This window comes from Herpailurus yagouaroundi, unplaced genomic scaffold (genome assembly GCF_014898765.1).
Source record: "Herpailurus yagouaroundi ecotype Mexico unplaced genomic scaffold, PumYag 198, whole genome shotgun sequence".
NCBI classification, from domain to species: domain Eukaryota; kingdom Metazoa; phylum Chordata; class Mammalia; order Carnivora; family Felidae; genus Herpailurus; species Herpailurus yagouaroundi.
Genome location: NW_024412429.1, coordinates 30,349,297 through 30,370,174, shown reverse-complemented (window position 1 = coordinate 30,370,174; position 20,878 = coordinate 30,349,297). Strand labels below are relative to the sequence as shown.

General features: G+C 36.0%; 1 protein-coding gene across 10 annotated transcripts in view; it reads right to left on the bottom strand.

Moving 5' to 3' along the window:
• Positions 1–20,878, bottom strand: part of AHI1 (Abelson helper integration site 1) — a 209,617-nt gene that overhangs the window by 66,869 nt on the left and 121,870 nt on the right. For all 10 annotated transcript variants that reach the window (XR_005782694.1, XR_005782695.1, XM_040449106.1 and 7 more), the window contains one exon: positions 17,787–17,842. Coding sequence is in view for 8 of the 10 variants with exons in the window: in XM_040449106.1 (XP_040305040.1) it covers positions 17,787–17,842 (56 nt within the window). In the remaining 2 variants the exon portion in view is untranslated. The remainder of the gene's footprint in view (positions 1–17,786; positions 17,843–20,878) is intronic.

Below are 20,878 nucleotides of genomic sequence, written 5' to 3'. Positions count from 1 at the left end.
TTTCTTTCTTTTTTTTAAACGTTTATTTTATTTTTTGAGAGAGAGAAGGGGACAGAGGATCCGAAGTGGGCTCCACGCTGACAGCAGTGAGCCTGAAATGACGCCTGACCTCACAAACCATTAGATCATGGCCTGAACCAAACCGACTGAGCCACCCAGGCATGCCAAAGGACTAGTCTTTTCAATAAATGGTGCTGCTAAAACTGGATAACCCACATGCCAAAAAAGTATAGTTGCATTCCTAAATCACACCATATGCAAAAATTAACTCAAAACAGATTCCAGAACTAAAGGTAGAACTAGATGTATAAGAAAACTGGAGTCATTCTTTGTGACCCTGGATCAGACAGTGGTTTCTTAGATATGACATCAAAAGCACAAGTGACTAAAGCAGAGAGTAGATAAATGGACTTTATAAAAATTTTTTAAAAATATTGTGATTCAAAGGACACAAGAAAAAGACAACCTAAAGAATGCAAGAAATATCTAAAATCATATACTTGGTAAAAGACTTGTATCCAGAATATATATAAAAAACTCTTAAAGTCAATAATAAAAAAATAAACCTAATTAGACATAAGTAATACAAATATATTTACATCATGTTTATATTTATATATAATTTATATAATATGCAATTGATGTTTATATAATGTGTTTACATTTATACATCATATGCCTGGCTCGTAGTAAGTACTCAGTAAGTGTTAGGTAGAACTATTATTATTTAACTCCTAAAGTTCTTTGTGTTATCACAGAGGGATTTTGTAAGAAAGTACTTCTGTAGGATGCCCAAGGGTATAAATGTGGTCCTATTTTTCAAATTAAATATAGAGTTGCTAACTTTAACTCGATTTCTAAAAACAATTCATTTCTACATTTGGCACAATAAGCTTTTAATCCAATATATACATATACATATACATAACATATATTCACTTAAAAATACTTCTAATTTATAATATAGTAAAATATAATTGTAATTTGCCAATTAGGAAATAGGCAAAGGATTTGAATAGACTTTTCCAGAGACGATACACTTACATCAATTCAAAAGATGCTCTATCATTAGTCACTAAGGAAACACAAATCAAAGTCAGAAGATACTACTCAACCACTACAATGGATATAATAAAAAGGACAGTAACAAGTGTTAGTGAGGATGTGGGGAAATTTAAACCCTTGTACATGGCTGGTGGGATTTTAAAGGTTTAGACACTTTGGAGAACACTTGGGCAGTTCCCCAAAAATGTTAAACATAGAGTTACCATATGACACAGCAATTCCACTGCTAAATATATGTCCGAGAGAACTGAAAACATGTTCATACAAAGACCTGCACTTGAATGTTTATAATAGCTAAAAATGGAAGCAACCCCAAAACGGTCGATAGATTAATGGATAAAGAGTGGTATATCCATATAATAGAATATTATTCAGCCATAAAAAGGAATGAAATTCTAATGCATGCTACAACATGGATGAACTCTGAAATCATGCTAAGTGAAAGAAGTCAGACACAATTTAAGTCATAAGGGATATGACTGCATTTATATAAAATGTCAAGAATAGGCAAATACATAGAGACAGAAAGTAGATTAGTATTTGCCAGAGGCTAGAGAGAGAAGGAAGCAATGGGGGTGATTACTAATGAGCATAGGATTTCTTTTTGAGGTAACAAATACATTTTAAAATTGGAGAGTGGTGATGGTTGTAAAACCCTGTGAGTATACTAAACCCCACTGAATTATAGACTTTAACAGGGTAAATTTTATGCTATGTGAATTATACCCAAATAAATCTGTGATCTTAGGGGCGCCTGGGTGGGCTCAGTCAGTTAAGTGTCTGACTTCGGCTCAGGTCATGACCTCGCGGTCTGTGAGCTGGAGCCCCGCATTGGGCTCAGTGCTGACAGCTCAGAGCCTGGACATGCTTCGCATTCTGTGATTCTTTTCCCCTCTGCCCCTCTGTGCTCTGTCTCTCTCTCTCCCTCTCAAAAACAAGTAAACATTAAAAAAATTAAAAATAAATAAAAATAAAAAGAGAGCATAGAAATTGTGGTTATGGGAGGTGAAGCTGATTATGATGAATAAAACAACAGATACAAGCAAAAATATAGAGATGGAAACCATAGTTCTTCACGACAGAGGGGAGAGGCTTGATTCTGGCTTTGGAAATGAATAAGAGAGGTTAGACTGTGGAAATATAATAGAAGAGAAAAAAATGCACGTGAGACCTAAGAGAGATAAGTAAGCTTAATATGTATATTACCAAGGATTTTTGGTAAAAACTAAACAGCTGGTAGCACCAGGGACAGAAAATTAAAGTCCCAATGAAAGTCCTGGGGAAGACAGGAATTTTATTGAGCTGTACTCAATAAAATAATTAGGTTCTTTGAGTTAACAACTGTTAAAGCCTAAGTACGTATTATAAAGATTTTTCCATTAGAATGGAGAAAGTAAAGAGTAAGACCAGAAATATCCACTGAGGAATCATTCCATATCAACTGAAACTTGTGTGTACACAGTGAGCTTTGCAAGTAAGTCCCAGGGAAGAAGGGATAAGCCCAATCACCTCATTCTTGGGTAATAGTCACAATTACCTTCTCATTCCTTCACTCCACTTCTTCAAACAGCTGTCTGTGGCATGTGGGTAGCATAGTTTGAAGTGCAGCAGGTGTTTGTAATTTCCTTTCTCAAGGTCACAGGTGACTATGCCAGTGCACTCGATAAACCACAGCTTCTGGGCCCCTTTCTTCCCACTAAACCCCAAGATCCCCTTCTCACATCCAGATTACTCTCTGCCACTTATATGACTTTAACTCACCCACTGCTATTAAAATTGAATTATTTCCAGGAAATCTACTAAGACTCTATCCACTAACCTCAAATCATATCTGATTAAAACTTCTTGGTGGGTAGATGGGATATTTTCCAAAATATTTTTTGAAATTGGCTTTCTTAGATAACTTCCATGTTAGATTTATTAGGAGGGAAGAATTGTATTTGGTTGTACAGGGGCCGCCCCCCCCCCCCCCCGGGCCTCATGGCCCTTTTTAGCTGTTACTGTGGTCGGCCTTTCCTGTAGTGCTTAGCTGCCCTTCATGACCACCTCTGCCCAATCTTGTTACAAGTTACAGTGATGACACAAAGATCAGAGGAGACAATATACAGTATAAAGCCAGGCTCTTAAACCATAAATTGTTTTTATAAGTGCTAACTGCTGTCAACATTACCAGAACTGTTCCCAATTTCCACAGAATCTGCCTTGTGCCACTGAGTAACATTAGAATGTAATGGTTTATTCACATTAGCTGATTCTGCTTTTAAGGGAGTTAATATTTTTGGTTCATCTACCATAATTCATTAACATATTCAATTTAAATATTTCTAGAAGAAGCTTAAAGACCTTTTGTGTCTCAGTTCCCCCACTGGCAAACGATGATAATAGTGACATTTTTATTTTATACAACTGTTATGATATTCAAATGAAACAACTTATTCAAATGAAATAACACTTGGCACAGTGCTTGACAAACAGTAAGTGCCTAATAAATGTTAGGTATAATTACTATATAACCCCTAAAGTTATTAAAGGTATCATAGAGCAATGGTGTTTTATAGCAAAATATTTCTGTAGAATATCCACACCTATGAACATGGCCATATTTTCTAAACCAAACAGATCTACTAACACCAACTCCATTTCCAAAAAACAAAATTTTATTTCTAGGCTTGGCAAATAAGCTCTGAATCCAGAAAAGGCCCTCAGAGAAGTCGGCTAATGTTGCCATAAAGTATCACACCAGGCAGAGCTATGGTGAGACAAGAAAACTTCATGAAGTTTCATTCAAAACACAGAACAAGAAGTTTCATTTCCTCCAGGGATTTAACTCACTTAATCTTTATGCATCAAACCAATCTGTGACCCAATTATGTAGTTATACCAGGAGGTGTCTGCATTACTGAATGCTGTGCTATTTCTGCCAAAGACGGATCTCTGGGGATCCTGAGATAATGGCAGCGTAAAGAGCATCCAGGAAGAGGAACATGCATGTTTTTATCAAGACAAAAAAATGGATCTGTGGAACATTAATAGTGCCAGATGCCACATGTCCATCTAGGCAGGAAAAAACAGAGCACTAGTTGGAGGACTTTTGATTACATTTCTCCCAAAATGGAAACTAATATTCAGGGATGATGAACGTTGAGTTTTTTCTTTTCTAAATGATTGCTTCCTTCATGTGATGGCATGATCGAGGCAAGTTTTGGTTTCTGCAATGGACTATATTAACACTTCCTTAAAGAACCAAATTTTACACTGATTGTAAGGAAAATTTCAAGTAATCACCAAATCTTGTTTTTATCTATCTATCTATCTATCTATCTATCTATCTATCTATCTATCTATCTATTTATTTATTTATTTATTCATTCATTCATTCATTCATTCAATTTATTTTTACCAAATCTTATTTTAAATACCGGCAAGTAAATGCTTTGCTAAAGCACATAATGCAATTAACACTGAAATTTCTTTGAAATCATAACATCCCCCTAACAAAATTGCCCATATATAAATAAATTGTTATTTTTATTTTGTTCACTGTTCAATATTTTTCTAATGTTTTGAATAAACACAATTAGTAAGTGGTATTATTAAATATGTCAGTGTTAAAGAGTTTGGGGAAGAGCTATTATCATACCTGAGAAAAAAATTCAGAATTCAAAAGAATTTTCACAGGCTGGATACTGAGCCCAAAATGAATTGATGAAATTCAACAAGGATGAATAACTATATACTTAGGGTTAAATGGTATTAAGCTAATATCTGAAAGATCATTGTGTGCTGGACACTGTACTCAGTACTTAAAACAACAGAACAACACTAATGAGGAAGGTACTATTATTAACTCCATTCTAGATAAGAGGATGCTGAGGCACAGATCTGTAAATAATGGGAAATACGTTTTGACAGCACAAGCTTAAAACTTTAAGGAGTTATGGTAGGTCACAATTCAATATCAAACACAATATTCAGATTACAGAAACCAATGGTAATCACTATATTTTTCACTGCAATTGGAATATTTAAGTTCACTGCTGGATATCAGTTTTCCAAAGAATGTAAACAAACTGGAATGGAATCAGCATAGAGTAAGATGAATAGAAGAAAATGGGTATACTTAACCTAAAAAAGAGACGGTCAAGATAAAATAGATGCTCCCAGCATCTTAAGAGCTGCATTTACAGAAGAGGAATCTGGGGCGCCTGGGTGGCTCAGTCAGATAAGCGTCCATCTCTCGATTTTGGCTCAGATCATAATCTTGCGTTTTGTGAGTCTGAGCCCCACCCTGGGCTCCTCACTGACCTGTGGACCCTGCTTGGGATTCTTTCTCTCTTCCTCTCTCTCTGCCCCTCCCGTGCACTTTCTCTCTCTCAAAATAAATAAGTAAATAAACTTAAAAAAATAAAAAAAAAAGAAAGAGAACCTGATTTAGTCTACCATGGTCTAGAAGCCAAGATACTATTTGTAGTAAAGCACAAACTTGGGCAATTAATGAAAACACAATGCTTACAAGGTAGAACCAGTTTTTGCTTATCAGGAAACAATGTATCCACAAGTAAAAAGATTTTGTCTTTCTCAGTGACACATCTTTCTCATATGTTGATGCTAAATAAGTACAAATGTGTAGAGACTAGAAATGCCTCAACACTTGTTATCACAATATCCCGTTATTAAGAAATAATGTAGTCTATTGAAAAGTCTTGGTGCAAAAACTCTGAGGCTTCTCGGTAACATGTTAACAAGGAAAAGACTTTCTTGGCTCTGTATTTACTATCTGTGATGCTGGATGAACCTCTTCACTTTTCAGTGCCTCAGTTTCCTAATTTATAAAGTGGGAATAATGATACCTACCTGAGAATTATACAGATGGAGAGAGAGTAGATATAAAGAAACACTGGTAACACAGTAAGTATTCAACACATGTATATCATTAATGTTCACAATAAACATTAATAAATAATTTTTTAAAAAGTTTGTTTTTCCCAGGCTTCAAGCTATACTACAAAGCTGTAATCATCAAGACAGTATGGTACTGGCACAAGAACAGACACTCAGATCAATGGAACAGAATAGAGAACCCAGAAATGGTCCCATTGTCAAACTAATCTTTGACAAAGCAGGAAAGAATACCCAATGGAATAAAGACAGTCTCTTCAGCAAGTGGTGCTGGGAAAACTGGACAGTGACATGCAGAAGAATGAACCTGGACCACTTTCTCGCACCATACACAAAAATAAACTCAAAGTGGATGAAAGACCTCAATGTAAGACAGAAAGCCATCAAAATCCTTGAGGAGAAAGCAGGCAAAAACGTCTTTGATCTTGGCTGCAGCAACTTCTTACTCAACACGTCTCCAGAGGCAAGGGAAACAAAAGCAAAAATGAACTATTGTGACCTCATCAAAATAAATAAAAAGCTTCTGCACAGTGAAGGAAACAATCTGCAAAACTAAAAGGCAACCGACAGAATGGGACAAGATATTTGCAAATGACGTATCAGATAAAAGGTTAGTATCCAAAATCTATAAAGAACTTATCAAACTCAACACCCAAAAAACAAATAATTCAGTGAAGAAATGGGCAAAAGACATGATAGACACTTCTCCGAGGAAGACATCCTGATGGCCAACAGACACATGAAAAAATGCTCAACATCACTCATCACCAGGGAAATACAAATCAAAACCACAATGAGATACCACCTCACACCTGTCAGAATGGTTAACATGAACAACTCAGGCAACGACAGATGTTGGCGAGGATGCGGAGAAAGAGGATCTCTTTTGCATTGCTGGTGGCAATGCAAGCTGGTGCAGCCACTCTGGAAAACGGTACGGAGGTTCCTCAAAAAACTAAAAATAGAACTACCCTATGACCCAGCAATGGCACTACTAGGCATTTATCCACGGGATACAGGTGTAGTGTTTCGAAGGGACACATGCACCCCCATGTTTATAGCAGCACCATCAACAATAGCCAAAGTATGGAAAGAGCCCAAATGTCCATCTATGGATGCATGGATAAAGAAGATGTGGTATATATATACAATGGAGTATTACTCGGCAATCAAAAAGAATGAAATCTTGCCATTTGCAACTACGTGGCTGGAACTGGAGGGTATTATGATAAGTGAAATTAGTCACAGAAAGACAAAAATCATATGACTTCACTCATATGAGTACTTTAAGAGACAAAACAGATGAACAGAAGGGAAGGGCAACAAAAAATAATATAAAAACAGGGAGGGGGACAAAACAGAAGAGACTCATAAATATGGAGAACAAACTGAGGGTTACTGGAGGGGTTGTGGGAGGGGAGATGGGCTAAATGGGTAAAGGAATCTATTCCTGAAATCACTGTTGCAGCTAATTTGGATGAAAATTTAAAAAAATAAAAAATTAAATTAAAAGAATAAACCACTTGTAGATCCTGGCAAAAAAAAAAAAAAAATGTTTGTTTTGAGCGAGACTGCGCGCACATGTGCGCATGAGCAGGGGGGCTAAAAGAGAGGGAGAGAGAGAATCCCAAGCAGGCTCCACGTGGTCAGCACAGAGCCTCATGTGGAGCTCAATCTCACAAACCGTGAGATTATGACTTAAGCCAAAATCAAGAGAGATGCTCAACCGACTGAGCCACTGAAGCTCCCAATGAATAGTAATTTGATAAAATTCTTGGAGATTCAGGATCATTAAGAGTATCAGTAATATAATAATGGGTAGTAATAATGTGTGCAATGTACTGTACTCAGATTGTAGTGCTGAACAAGAACATACAAAATCACTCTTTTAACAAACTGGTGCTTGTCAGAGGGGCAGACAGGCAAAATGGATGAAAGCGGGGGGGGGGGGTATGGACTTCCAGTTATGTACTGAATAAATCACGGGGCAAACAGTACAGCACAGGGAATATAGTCAATGGTATTGTGATAGTGATGTATGGTGACAGATGGTAGGCACACTTGTGAGCACAGCATAACTACAGAGTTGTTGAATCACAATATTGTACACCTGAAACTAATGTAACATTGTGTGTTAACTACACTTCAATAAAAATAAAATAAAATGCCAAATTGTAGAGTTGTTAAAACAAAAAACAAAAATAAAACCCAAACTCCTTCTCTTGATGTATTACATACTTTACTATGGAGATAAATTCCTTTATTTTTTATATGTTTTTCTGCTATAAGACCTTACAATGGGGAAACCTTGTGAATTAAATATAACAGGGTTTGTGGAAAAGATGTGGTTGTTGCAGACTACTTAAAATCTATGGAGCTTTGTAACTAGGGCACTGACAGAAACAGTAACAATCTTAAACTATGTACTAATGTGGTGTTAAATCTTGGCTGGTGTTAAATCTTTGAACTCAACATTATTGTCAGTCCATCCTGAGACTGCAGCCCGTAAGCAGCATCCATGAGACCTCTTCTGAAATGCAGGTCCTTGAAAGGATTTACTGTCAACAGAGACCAGTTCATCAAAATTAAAAAGCCAACCCAGGTTTTAGACTTCATCAATCAAATGACAATTTTTTTGAAATTAGGAGAAATGTCTTAGCTGCTTCTTCATTTGTATTAGCAGTTACTAAAGCTACTAAAATGGCCACTCAAAAAGGTACTTTAGCTTTTAAAAACTGCTCGGTCTTGGGGTGCCTGAGTGGCTCAGCCGGTTAAGAGTCTGACTCCTGATTTAGACTCAAGTCATGATCACATGGTTCATGAAATTGAGCCCTAGGTTCGGCTCCACACTGACAACACAGAGCCTGCTTGGGATTCTCTCTTTCAAAATAAGTAGAAAAATATTGCTTGGTCTTTCCATTAGACTGAGAAAGCTGGCCTCTGATTGCTTTCACAGTTAAAATATGCAGAAAAAATTCCTCTGCTTTCATACTGACATTATCCATTTATTTATTAATGCACACAAGCTAACTGAAACCATAGAAACACACAGAAATACAGACTGTACTTACTTATGACAACAGTAAGTACTACAAAGAAAACAGGTTAGGGGGTTAAGCAGGTGATTTGGGCAGGGCATATCAGCACTTCGAAGCCCTGTGTGGCATTAAATGGGGCTCCCGCCTTCTGGCTCCTGTCTTCCCAGTTTAAGTCTGTAAGGGAGCAGACACCCTCTAGCACTTGTTCTTTTTGCTGCTTGCAGGGGGGAAATGACCAAAATGATTCCCCTGGAGTAAGGACCTATGGGAACCATGTGTTCATACTTCTAGGTATCTCGTTGGCTTCCCTAAGAAAGTACCTCACCTAGAGTCGAAACTAAAATGATTTTAATTTTTGTTTTCAAATGCTTAAGATATGCTATTTAAAAATATTTAGGCTCTTTTGACTTCTTGAGTCACGGTTTTGATTAGCCTATTCCTCAAGTTCTACCAATTTGTGTAACTGGATGTGCCATTTCCTGTGTTAGGAAAAATAGTGAAAGAGTTTAAAATGGACAAAAAAAGATTGCGGGACATTCCTTCAATAGACTATCAGGCAGCCTGGCCAGTGCCTTTTCCCCACTCTACTACACATGCTGTCTAAACCATCTGTTGGCTCACTTGCACAGATCTCTGAACACCATATTCTATTGCTTGGCATCATTTCACCACGTACTGGGCTTACGAAGGTGGAGAGATTCAGTCCTATAGGAAGGGACTTAGTTTTTGATCTACTGAAGGCAGCTAGCCTGTGTCCCCCACATAAGCGGCACAAAATTTCCAATAGCAATGATGGTGATGGGCATTTGTTACATGACGTGGTGAACATAAATGCCATGTGTATAACATAAGGAAGTGAATTCTAACTGAATCCTGAGGACGAGCTGAAGGAGAGAAATGATGATTGTGCACTCAAGAGATGACTATCAGAGATTTGCTCAATTTTTATGCTTTAGTATGTTCTTTCCTAACAGTAAGGGCAGCTGAAAAAGATACACAGAACTTTAGATCCAGAAATGGACTTGAAAGATCAACTTCTTCAACCTAATTTTACCAACTAGATAAGTAAGTCCCTTGGCAATGGACCTTGCCACAAATGCCCTACCCTACTCCTCTGCCAAATGCTAAAATCTGGTCTGCATCTTTCTCCTGCCCCATTTATATTGCTAGACATTTTCTTCTGAGAAATATTCATTTTGAATGTAATACTATTGTATAAATACCTAAATTTCATTTTTCACTTTTGAAGAACACGGAAAAACAATTACTTTGCACTCTATATAGATTAATCTCATGACAGCTCTTTTTGCTAAATGCTACTTTCTTTTGTGAAGTAAGTCAGTGACAAACACAGAAGGCTGAGTGAACTGCTATTCTATTTTCCATCCTCCTCTTGTAACAGGCTTCCTGAATTCATCCAGTTCTTCATGCCTCCTAGTGTGACCATCTAGCTTCCTTTCTAGGGCCCTGTTCCCATCTCTTCCAAAGCTTCTGTCTACAAATGACAGAACAAAACTCCCTCCATTTCCACCCTCCCCAGACTTCCAACATGCTACACTATTCCTAATCTCTTCTGACATTCTTCTCATTTCATCCATCTTCTGTGAAGGTTCTTCTTCCAACCTTTAGAATATGGACATCCCTCAGGTCCTGCCTGTCTCTTTGCTCTTATTTATTCCTATAGGTTCATCATATTTTCATGTATTCAGCTAAGCATTATCTAATGACAGTGTATAAGCAATGGTACGACAGACACGGTCCCTGCTTTCATGGAATCTACATCCTATTGAGGAAGACTGGTGATAAACAAGAAAACAACTAAATAAAAAATTACAAATGGGGATAAATATTAAGAAGGAAAAAACAAGGTACAATAATAAAGACTAATCGGGGAGTATCTACTTCAGATAGAGCGGTAAAGGAAAGTCCTTTGAAAAGTTGACATTTACTGGGATCTAAAGAAAAAGGCTGTTACGCAAAAGGTGTGTATATTCCTGGCAGAGAGACCAAATGCTCAAAGGTCTACAGGTGAGTGGGAGAGAGCTTGGCTGTGTTTGAGAAACTCGGAGCAGAGAGTATCATAGGGTAATGCTGGAGAGGTAAGTAGTGACCAGATCATGCAAGGCCCTACAGGCCCTGGGTTTTATTCTAAACATAAGGAGAAGTTACTGAAGAGTGTTAAGCCAGAGGGTAAGCCATTATGACTTAGACTTTAAAAAGATCACTCTGGCTGTCATGACTTTCAGACTGATGAATACCAACACATGGAGGGTTGCCCAACATAGTCCCAGTTTAGGCCCGTTGTCCTGGTGTAACTGGACTTCTATACCAACTCCTTTTGAGTCAGAATATGTAGTAAGTACATAAATACTAAAGCAAACTTTAAAAAATGAACACAGAAAAACAAAGAAGGTTGGTCAAGACACAGGCAGGCTTTGTGGCAACCTTCATCAGATTCCCTTGTCCCTGATGCCCCTGACCTAGGTGGGACCCTGGTGTCCTCCCTTTGATTACTGACCTAGTTTTACTTCTCAGGCTTGTGCTATGTTCTTGTCCTCAATATCTGGCTATCTCTTGTGATGAAATAATATTCAGTATCTGGTATACAAAAATATATTGAGTGGGGTGCAATGCATCTTAACTCATTTATTCCTCATAATAATCCTTGAGGTAGGTATTATCCCTACTTACAGATGAGAAAACTGAAGAACAAAGAGTGAAAGAAGCTTGCCTAAAGTCATGTACAGCAAAAGTAGCCAAACAGGAAATGACGCCAGGTAATATGGTTCCGAACTCAAGCATTCTTCATCCCGAGTTGTCAGCACAGAGCCCGAAGCAGGGCTCGAACTCACAAACTGCGAGATCATGACCTAAGCCTAAGTCAGATGCTTGACCCACTGAGCCACCCAGGCGCCCCTTCATCCCGCTCTTCTAATACTGTTACTTAATGTGAGAGGCCCAGACACATTTAGGGAACTGCAAGTAGCTCAGAGTATTGGGGAAAAGCTGGAAATAAGTTTAGAAAAGTAGTAGTAGGACATCAAATGGCACGCTAAATAGCTTAGTTTTCAACTGGTAGGATATGGGGTGCACCATAGGATCCTAAATGCATGGCCATTCTTATCTTTTGGATAAATAGTTCTGTGGAGAATGGATTTGGAAGGTGAGTAAGAGGAGACTGGTTTCTGACTCAGCTTGTTATAGAGACTGGATATGTGCCTCCTTCCTGCATGGGGTTTTTGAGTGACTGTTGTCAAGAATCTGCTTGCTCCCTGCCCATGATGACAGAAGGACTTCCCACAACCTCTGCCCAGGCCTTCTGATTACTGCTTCTCCCATCTGGACTTCAGAGCTATAGAGTCTGGCTCTATGAAGCACAGCAAAGTTAGAACTTCAAACTCATCCTCTCTTCTGAGTTCTAAGCCTATATTCTCAGTTCTTTGAACATTTCTACTTGTTTATGGCCTCTGGCTACCTGAAATTTACATTCTCTAAAAATCATCAAGTCAGAAGAGAATTAGGGGAAAAAAGTCTAAGAAAAACATTAATGTCAGAAGAGTATGCTAGTGGGAAAAATCTACATGAAGCATCATAATTTACAACATGTGGAAAAGCAACTAACATCTACAATACTTAATAAAATTGTTATATTATGGACAACTCATAAGTGATCTTAAAGGAAAACCTATTTTGCATTTGTATTCGAATTTCAACAGGACTGCTTTGAATTGCTACTTTATTGATAAGTGAAACAGATTCTTTTATGACAAGTTATAAATGCTTATAGTTTATCAGTTCCCTCTCCACCCTGCAATTACCTACAGGAAGAGATTGGCCATGGTTTTATTTTATGAGTTTTATAGGGGCACATTCACCCCAGTTTGCATACTATGAATTCCTGGAAAATTCTACAGACTGGAAAAAAAGAAAGTGCTTTCTTCACATCAAAAGAAGCATTTCACTTGAACTTCTGTATTTATCCATAAATATACAGCCCCAAGTACTATGTTAAAATGTGAAAGACAAATTTTACATAAATATATGTATAAGGCATAGTATACTTGTGTGTAATAATAGAATATATAACAATCTTGTGAACTTGCATAGTGGGCTAAACAATGACCCAAACCTAACAACAAAGACAACTTAAAATGTCACAGAGGGGCAGCCGGGTGGCTCAGTTCGTTGAGCATCCAACTCCTGGTTTCAGCTCAGGTCATGATCTCATGGCTCGTGAGACTGAGCCCTGCCTCAGGTTCTGCACTGACAGTGTGGAGCCTTGGAAGTCTCTCTCTCCCTCTCTGTCTGCCCCTCCCCCACTCATGCTCTCTTTCCTTCTCTCAGAATAAACTTAAAAAAAAAAATGTTGTAGAATAAAGATAGATTATCATAGAATCCAAAAGAGTCTTAGAATAAATTTTAATTTGTAGGATTCAGATCAATACCTTTACGAATAAGTTTAGTGTAACTGGCAAGCAACATCATGAACATCTCAGATATTTTTCCAGAATAGTAAAATACTGTAAAACATATTAAAATTTACTACTGATGAAACATTACGTGACAAAAACTTGTCAATCAAGCCCTGAGAAAACCTAGAAGTATAACTGCAGAATGAATAAATTAAAAGTTTGTTAAATGCAACTTACAAAATGAAGAATAATGAATGAATAAATTTCTAATCAGACTAGGATATTTTAATTTCTAATAATTAATGAAATATTTAGATGGATGGCAAAAGTATCCCATAACTGGTATAATCTTAATGAGACAGCCTGGATTTTGTTTCAACCCGCTGTGGCTGATGCAAGCTGTAATTATATACACTGCCAGAAAATCCATTTGTTAAAAGAAAATTTGTTCTCATTAATGTGGATTGTGGGATCACTGAATAAAAGAGGAAGAAAGGAGTAGTATTAACTAGCGTTACAGGTTTGGAATGCAGGAGCTTTATAAAAATCAGCAATCAATTCAATAGGCCATGCTGATGCTTGAATTTTTAACATACCAGTTTTCACTAGAAGAGATTCAAAAACAATTCTTCTCAAATCACTAAAAATTCTGTACATATTCAGCATGGCTTATCGTGTTTTAATTCCAACAGAAAACATACAAAGCTATGGGAAGTTCCATGCATATAGCAGGCTATGGGCAGGTTTGTAATAATCTCAATAAGACCAAAGATTTACAGAGACTTCCTTATGCTAGTTGTGATTTTTCTCTGATTTACAAATGAGTCCTTCATTTAAAGTGAATATGAGACTCAAGACTGTACTTACTTAACTATTAACTAACTTTTACACCTGCCTCGCAGGGTTCAGACAATGACCTCTGATTAATCTGAGTCTGATATTATCCTTAACAGCAACTCGTTCTTAAAGTGGCATGATCTAATTATTTTCATGTAATCTAATATCATGACTGTCTAATGTCTTATTTGCTTTTCCTATAATAGTAAAGTGTTTGAGTGACTACCATTCAGGACAAAAAGAAAGCCACACATTTAACCATCAAATCTGAACTAGGACATCAGGTATAAAGAAAATAAAAGAAAATCTGAATATATGAGTAGGTAAAACAGGCTACCTTCGCAAAAGAACTGTTAGGCTGATGTCCAATGTCTCACCCAAAACACTAAATACCAGAAAAGCAAAAGAGGATCAATTTCCATAATGTTCTGAGGGGAAAAGTTTATGTCCAATTAAAAACCCTAGCAAACTCTTATTCAAAGACAACTAAGATATTTTAAAATATGTAGACTCAGATACTCAGATAATATACCTCTCACATTATGTTTCTGGAAAAAAATAACTTGAAAATATACTGTTGGATATAAACAAAATTAAGAGCTCAAAATGCAAAAAAAAAGTGAACAGTGAGGTTTGATTCTCTTTGAAGGAGGAGGTCATGCCATGTGGGGATATTCTGTTTTACTTCTACTGAAGGCATCTCAAAAACACACAAGGTATTATTTAATGTCAGAAAGAAAAAAATTCCAAACAAAAAAATTAAAGCTCATGTGTTAAATGAACAACAACAACAAAAAGAAACAAGACAGTTAAAAAGAGAGTGGGAGAGAACACAACAAAGAGGTGGTTTTGTTTTCAGGCTAACCTATACTTAAAGAACACCGCATCACATTAGAACACTATAGGATCAAACTCTCCTCCATAACCATAGATTTACTGAAAAGTTCATTCCGATTTGGAATGTCAAGAAACACAGTTTTTGATAGAGGCCTGAAAAAGTCTCATTTCCCTCACCTGCTGAACTGCTGTAATTAGCATCTAGCACTCTCTGGGATCCAAACCATCTGTGGTGGTTCTCGGAGCAACAGGAAAGTGGAGGTGATAACATACAGAGAGAGGTGACCTGGAGGCTGGTGGTTAGGAACGAGGTCCAGGAAGTCACTCAGGGACCTGGCCTCAGCCATTCTAAAACCCTGGTCCACCGCCTTCTTATCTTTTCTCAGGACCCCAGAGTATCTCTCCTTTTTGGGCTAGAGTAGTACCAGGTTTGAACTTACAAATACTCTACTTTGTTAAAGTTTTCCGACAGACTTTTTCCTATTTCTTTTATCTCTAAATATCTTCTTCTCTTAAACCCTTTAAGGAAAACAAAGGCACACACATACAAAGGATGGAAATTAGGTAACACTATTTCAGTGAAAATCAGACTTTTCCTCTCCTGGGGACCAGAAGACACTGGGTAATGAACAGACTTGTGATTCTATTTAGAGGTTATGGACAAAAGGCCAAAGTTAACTGTCAGCAACGTAGGGGACTTTTTGGAATGAGGGGGCAGTAGTAAACTAAATTAGTAAACTAAGGAGTTTGTAGTAAAGAGACTGAAGGAGCTCAGAAAAACATACCAAAATGCAGCCTGGCTCAAGTGAGGGCTTGGAGAACCAATGCATGTTTGGGGTGTGCCTGTATAAACCAAATATATTAAAACTTACAGCTTTATAGATCAGAAATGTTATTAATATATTAGGAGCTATAATTTAATAATCCAACCGGAAAAACATAAAAAAAGACCAACAATACCTAAACCCTTATGTATTAGATTTTGTTCGGTTCTTTGGAGTCATTCTGAGACTGTTAGGGCATTACTGTAAACATTAATGCCATTATTTCTCATGATTTCATGAGAAGTCAGTTCTATTATTTCATCATTTAGTTAAGATGGAAATCTACAATCAGCCTACAGAGTAAAACAAAAAAACTGTTAGGTTACACTTTTCTGAGTTCTAGAATGTACCAAAAAAACCCCCAACAAAACCAGAAATGGAAACACAGGTGCTGTAGGAAAGCCTATAGGAATAAACTGAATTTCAAAAGTATGTAAATAATCCAGTAAGTATCTTTTTCAAATACATTAAGGGGTTCCAGTTCAAGATGGTAACACAGGAAGATCCTCAACTTACCTCCTCCCACTGACACACTAAGTCTGTAGCTACATGTGGAACAATTTCCTCTTAAAAAACCAAAAGGCTGGCTGAATGAGGACTACCCCACAGGCAAACAAGAAGAAAACCACATTGAAGCATGTAGGAGATACAACCTTGCCATAAACCCCCACCCCAGTGCAGTGACCCACAACCGACAGAAAAAGTAAAACTTGGAGTTTCTCCTCAAGGAGTAAAGGGTTCAAACCCCACCTCAGACACCTCAACTTTTAAGACCTACACCTGAGAGAAAATAAATTATTTTCCATAATTGCTAGTCTGCATTTTTTAAATATTAAAGAATACAGTGTACATGTTATGACTACTATTTTAGCATACTTACTAAAGTTTAACTGCAACACACACAATAGCCAAGTACTTTTAGGATTACAGTGGTATTTAATTCCTCAAACACCACTTTTCCAGAGCCCCACACAGTAAGTTATCAAACAGGCTGGCTCAATCATATGAATTTATTACAAATGGAAAATGGAGGCAACCTGCCAGTGAGGAAAATATTATCAATAAAATTCAAATATAGTTTAATATTGCCTTTATTTTCATAAAAAAGGCATTACCAAATCTTTCTAACAGGAAATGATGAACTGTATGGAGTATCTAAAAGACTTAATATACAGGAACAATAAGAGAAACAAGATTATGCTCAGTGAAGAATAAGATATATTTTACTCTGTATTATTTTATGGATCTTTCAAGTGGGAATTGGCCACTGATACATATTTCATTCAAATATTATATTTAGAGAATAGAAGGGAAATTTGTTTTCCTTCTACATTATCTTATACAGTTATCTTTAACGTAGTAAATAGGTATTATAATTGTTAAATGCCTTTTGTTATCTGGCAGTAATAGAAGAGGGATAAAAGTTTTCACTTCTATAATAATAAAGCATAGTAATTCATAAGAGAAATGAAACATGATGGTCTGCTTTTACTATTAAAAAATATTCACTCTAAATAATGATGCTAGTGCACAAAATAAAACTCATTTTAAAAAGTGTAAATAAATTTGTGTGAAGATTTATATTAGCTTATTAAAAATCTAAAATATTTTTAAATTAAAAATCATTCTATTTATAATAGTAACATAAACAAGTATCTGCAAAAATGATACCATATCTTATTTTCCCAAATATTGGCAAAAATTAGTATGTTTTCCTCATTAAGTTAGAAAACATGAGGTTAATTTTCTTGAAGGGGTATAATTTTCGGCAAAAGGGAGGTCAAAAGACTTTTCTACAATGGCATTTTGTGTCCTATAACCAGGATCATTTTGTAGCTTATCAGTTTTAACAATGCAGAAATAGACTGTCTTACCGTTGGTGCTGTATCTACATGATGGTTACAAGGCTTTCTTTCTATGTTGATAATTCCTGTGCAAAGAAAAGATGGTAGATATTTGATTATACCTATCCATTTTATTGTGAAAACATTTATCTCAGTAAGAGGTGACTCCTATAGCTTATAAGGAAAAAAGTCTCATTTGAATGGCAGGATCCTTTAAAGTTCTATCATGAATTCTTTGGTCAGAAACAGTTGGAGAGTTTAGCTAACTAAGAGACCCAACTCAAAGTGAGCTGAGCAAATTTTCCCATTCAAGAGGTGTTTAGCAATAGTCTAAGATGTGTCCATATCCTGCTCTTGGCTCAAAAATTATACCATTATCTCCACTCTGCTGCAGTTCTTCCATTAAATTTTTATTTCTGACTTGAGGTCATCAAGTTTTCATACAGAAATATCACAAAGGCTGTAAAAGGAATCACTTCCTTATTTTCTCATAAAGAATAAATAAATCTACTTGAATTTCTCTTTGATCACTTGACTTCCTACTATGTCATATTCTATTTATTCAATCACCATGGAGTGTCTGAAAAAAATAAGTTCCCCCTGATTCTCTCCTTTAAAATGATAATATTGACTGCTAAACTTGAGAAAAATCCTTTTATCATGTGTGGATTTATCTTTTTGTTCCGAATGTCCTCTCCTGCATTTCTTTGTAATAAACAGCTTTTAAGGATATAACACATTGCATCTCATCTATAAAGATACTGGTTCAAAGTCTAGCTCAGGTTAAAAATGAACACAGGTGTGGGTCTCATTTACTTTATAATCTCTGTCCATCAGCAAACCAACAGGTGAGTTAGGACATTAGAATAGTTCTAGTTCCTTCAAATAATGATACAGGCTTTCACATGCAAGGCTGCTTAGAAGTAAGAACTACAAGTATTGTTAGGAGCAATTAGCACAATTTCTGATTGAAACAATAGCTCCTCCCATTTACAGTCATTTAACTCATTCTTCGTCAAGTATGATAAGGGATTATGTGAGAGCATCATAAAACAATCACTTTTTATCACTGTGAAATAATATTTAAAAATGAACAAAGTACCATGAAACACGATTAAAAAATTTTTTGTTTCATTTTAAAAATTCAGCTATAATTAGCCAATGAAGTATAAAGCAGTATACTACCTTATACAATCAACTAATATTTACTAAGTGGCTATTTGGTATCAGTGATAAAAGACGAATTATAAAGGATAAATTATAATTTCTGACCTCAAGACTCGAGTAAAACAGAGGATTTGAAAAAAATACTCTAGTATATAGAAATACTAGAGTATTTTTTCAAATACAGAGTATTTGAAATACAAATGTGAAATACAAATACTCTGTATTTGAAAAAATACTACAGAGCAAATTAAAAGTTTTGTCTTAAGAATAATAACAAAATCTTTAAAGTAATTTTTATGCAAAGACATTTTTATTCATAGAGTAACACTGGTCTTGAATAAAAAATTTTTAAAAACCCCAAGTAAACATATTAGAAAATGTTCAGATAATGCTGACTCTTACTGGTAGATTTTAGTAACACTGAAGATATAGAACAAATGGTGAAATCCCCACTTCCCCAGCGCCCACACTCCCCACAACCCTCTCTGGCTGCATCCACTGAGAACAGTCTGGCATGACACAGGCTTTTAATCAAGAGTTAGCAAAATCTTACATGTGTGTTCTCACTATTGTAATCTGACTGCTATAAAACTGACCTAGGCTGATTACTAATTTTAAAGTTCTTATCCATTAAGAAAGTAACTTCAAGATGTTGAAAATAAAAACTAAATCTACATCTTCAGCTTATACAATTACAAAGAAAAAACAGCTATGTATTTTACAGTTTCAATTTCAGGATAAGTAGGTGGTGGAAACTAAAAATTTTTAAAGTGGATTATCCAAAGATATAACCTTAGTTTTAAATTTAGATTGCCAATTGAAATAATATGATTTGGAAATACAATTAATACATGTTTGTTCGAGCTTTCAGTAATGAATATACACAAAATAAGCTTAAGAAAAAATGTTCCCAAACAGCTTACTATTTTAAGTACATTTTACCAAAAAAGTCTCCATTTGTATGTTATTTCACTTTCATTAAGGTATGATAATAAGTGAAAGCTCCTAATAAATAGATTGCTGTGCTGGTTATTTTTGTGTGTCAGCTTGGCTAGGCCACAGTCCTGCATATCTGGTCAAACATTCCAGATGTTTCTGTGAAGGTATGTTTTAGATAAGATGAACACTTAAATCAACAGGCTCTGAGTAAAGGAGATTGCTCTCCGTAATGTGAGAGGGTTTCATCCAGCTGGTTGAAGGTCTTAAGAAAAAGAATGACTTCCCCTGAAAGAGAAAAAATTTTGCCAACAGACTGCTTTTGGACTTGAACTATAACTCTTCCCTGGGTCTCAAGGCTATCAGCTGATAGCCTGCCGGCCTGCATAATCGTGTAAACCAATTCCTCAAAATAAATCGATCTATATACACATTCTACTGGTTCTGTTTCTCTGGAGGCTAATACACTTAACTTTTGGGGAAACAATTTAAAAAAATGAAACTACAATTGTTTGTACTTCTTCTAAATTACATTTTTGTTCACTAATTAATCATGCAGTAATATGGTTAAAAGGTCCAACTTATTATGGTATATTTTAAAAATCCAAATACCTCACAATGAACTTAATATTACATCTGTAGAATAAATTAATCTACCAAATAACAAAATCAATATGTCAATAGATATTTACCACTAGATTATCCAGTCTGACAATCTCTGCTTCTTGATATTTATTTACATTTAATGCAATTACTGATATGGCTATGTTTAAGTCTGCCATCTTGCTATTTTGTTGCATCTAGTTCTGTTCCTTTCTCCTTTCTCCATACTCTTTTGAAATAATCAAATACTTTTACTATTCCATTTTATATCCCCAATGGCTATATTGTTAGCTACACATCTTTAATTTTTTCTTTTAGTGGCTAGAGATTGCAATATGTATCTCTAATTTATTACAGGGCACCCTGAATTATGATTTTATACTTTACTAACAATATAAATATCTCAAAGCAGTATT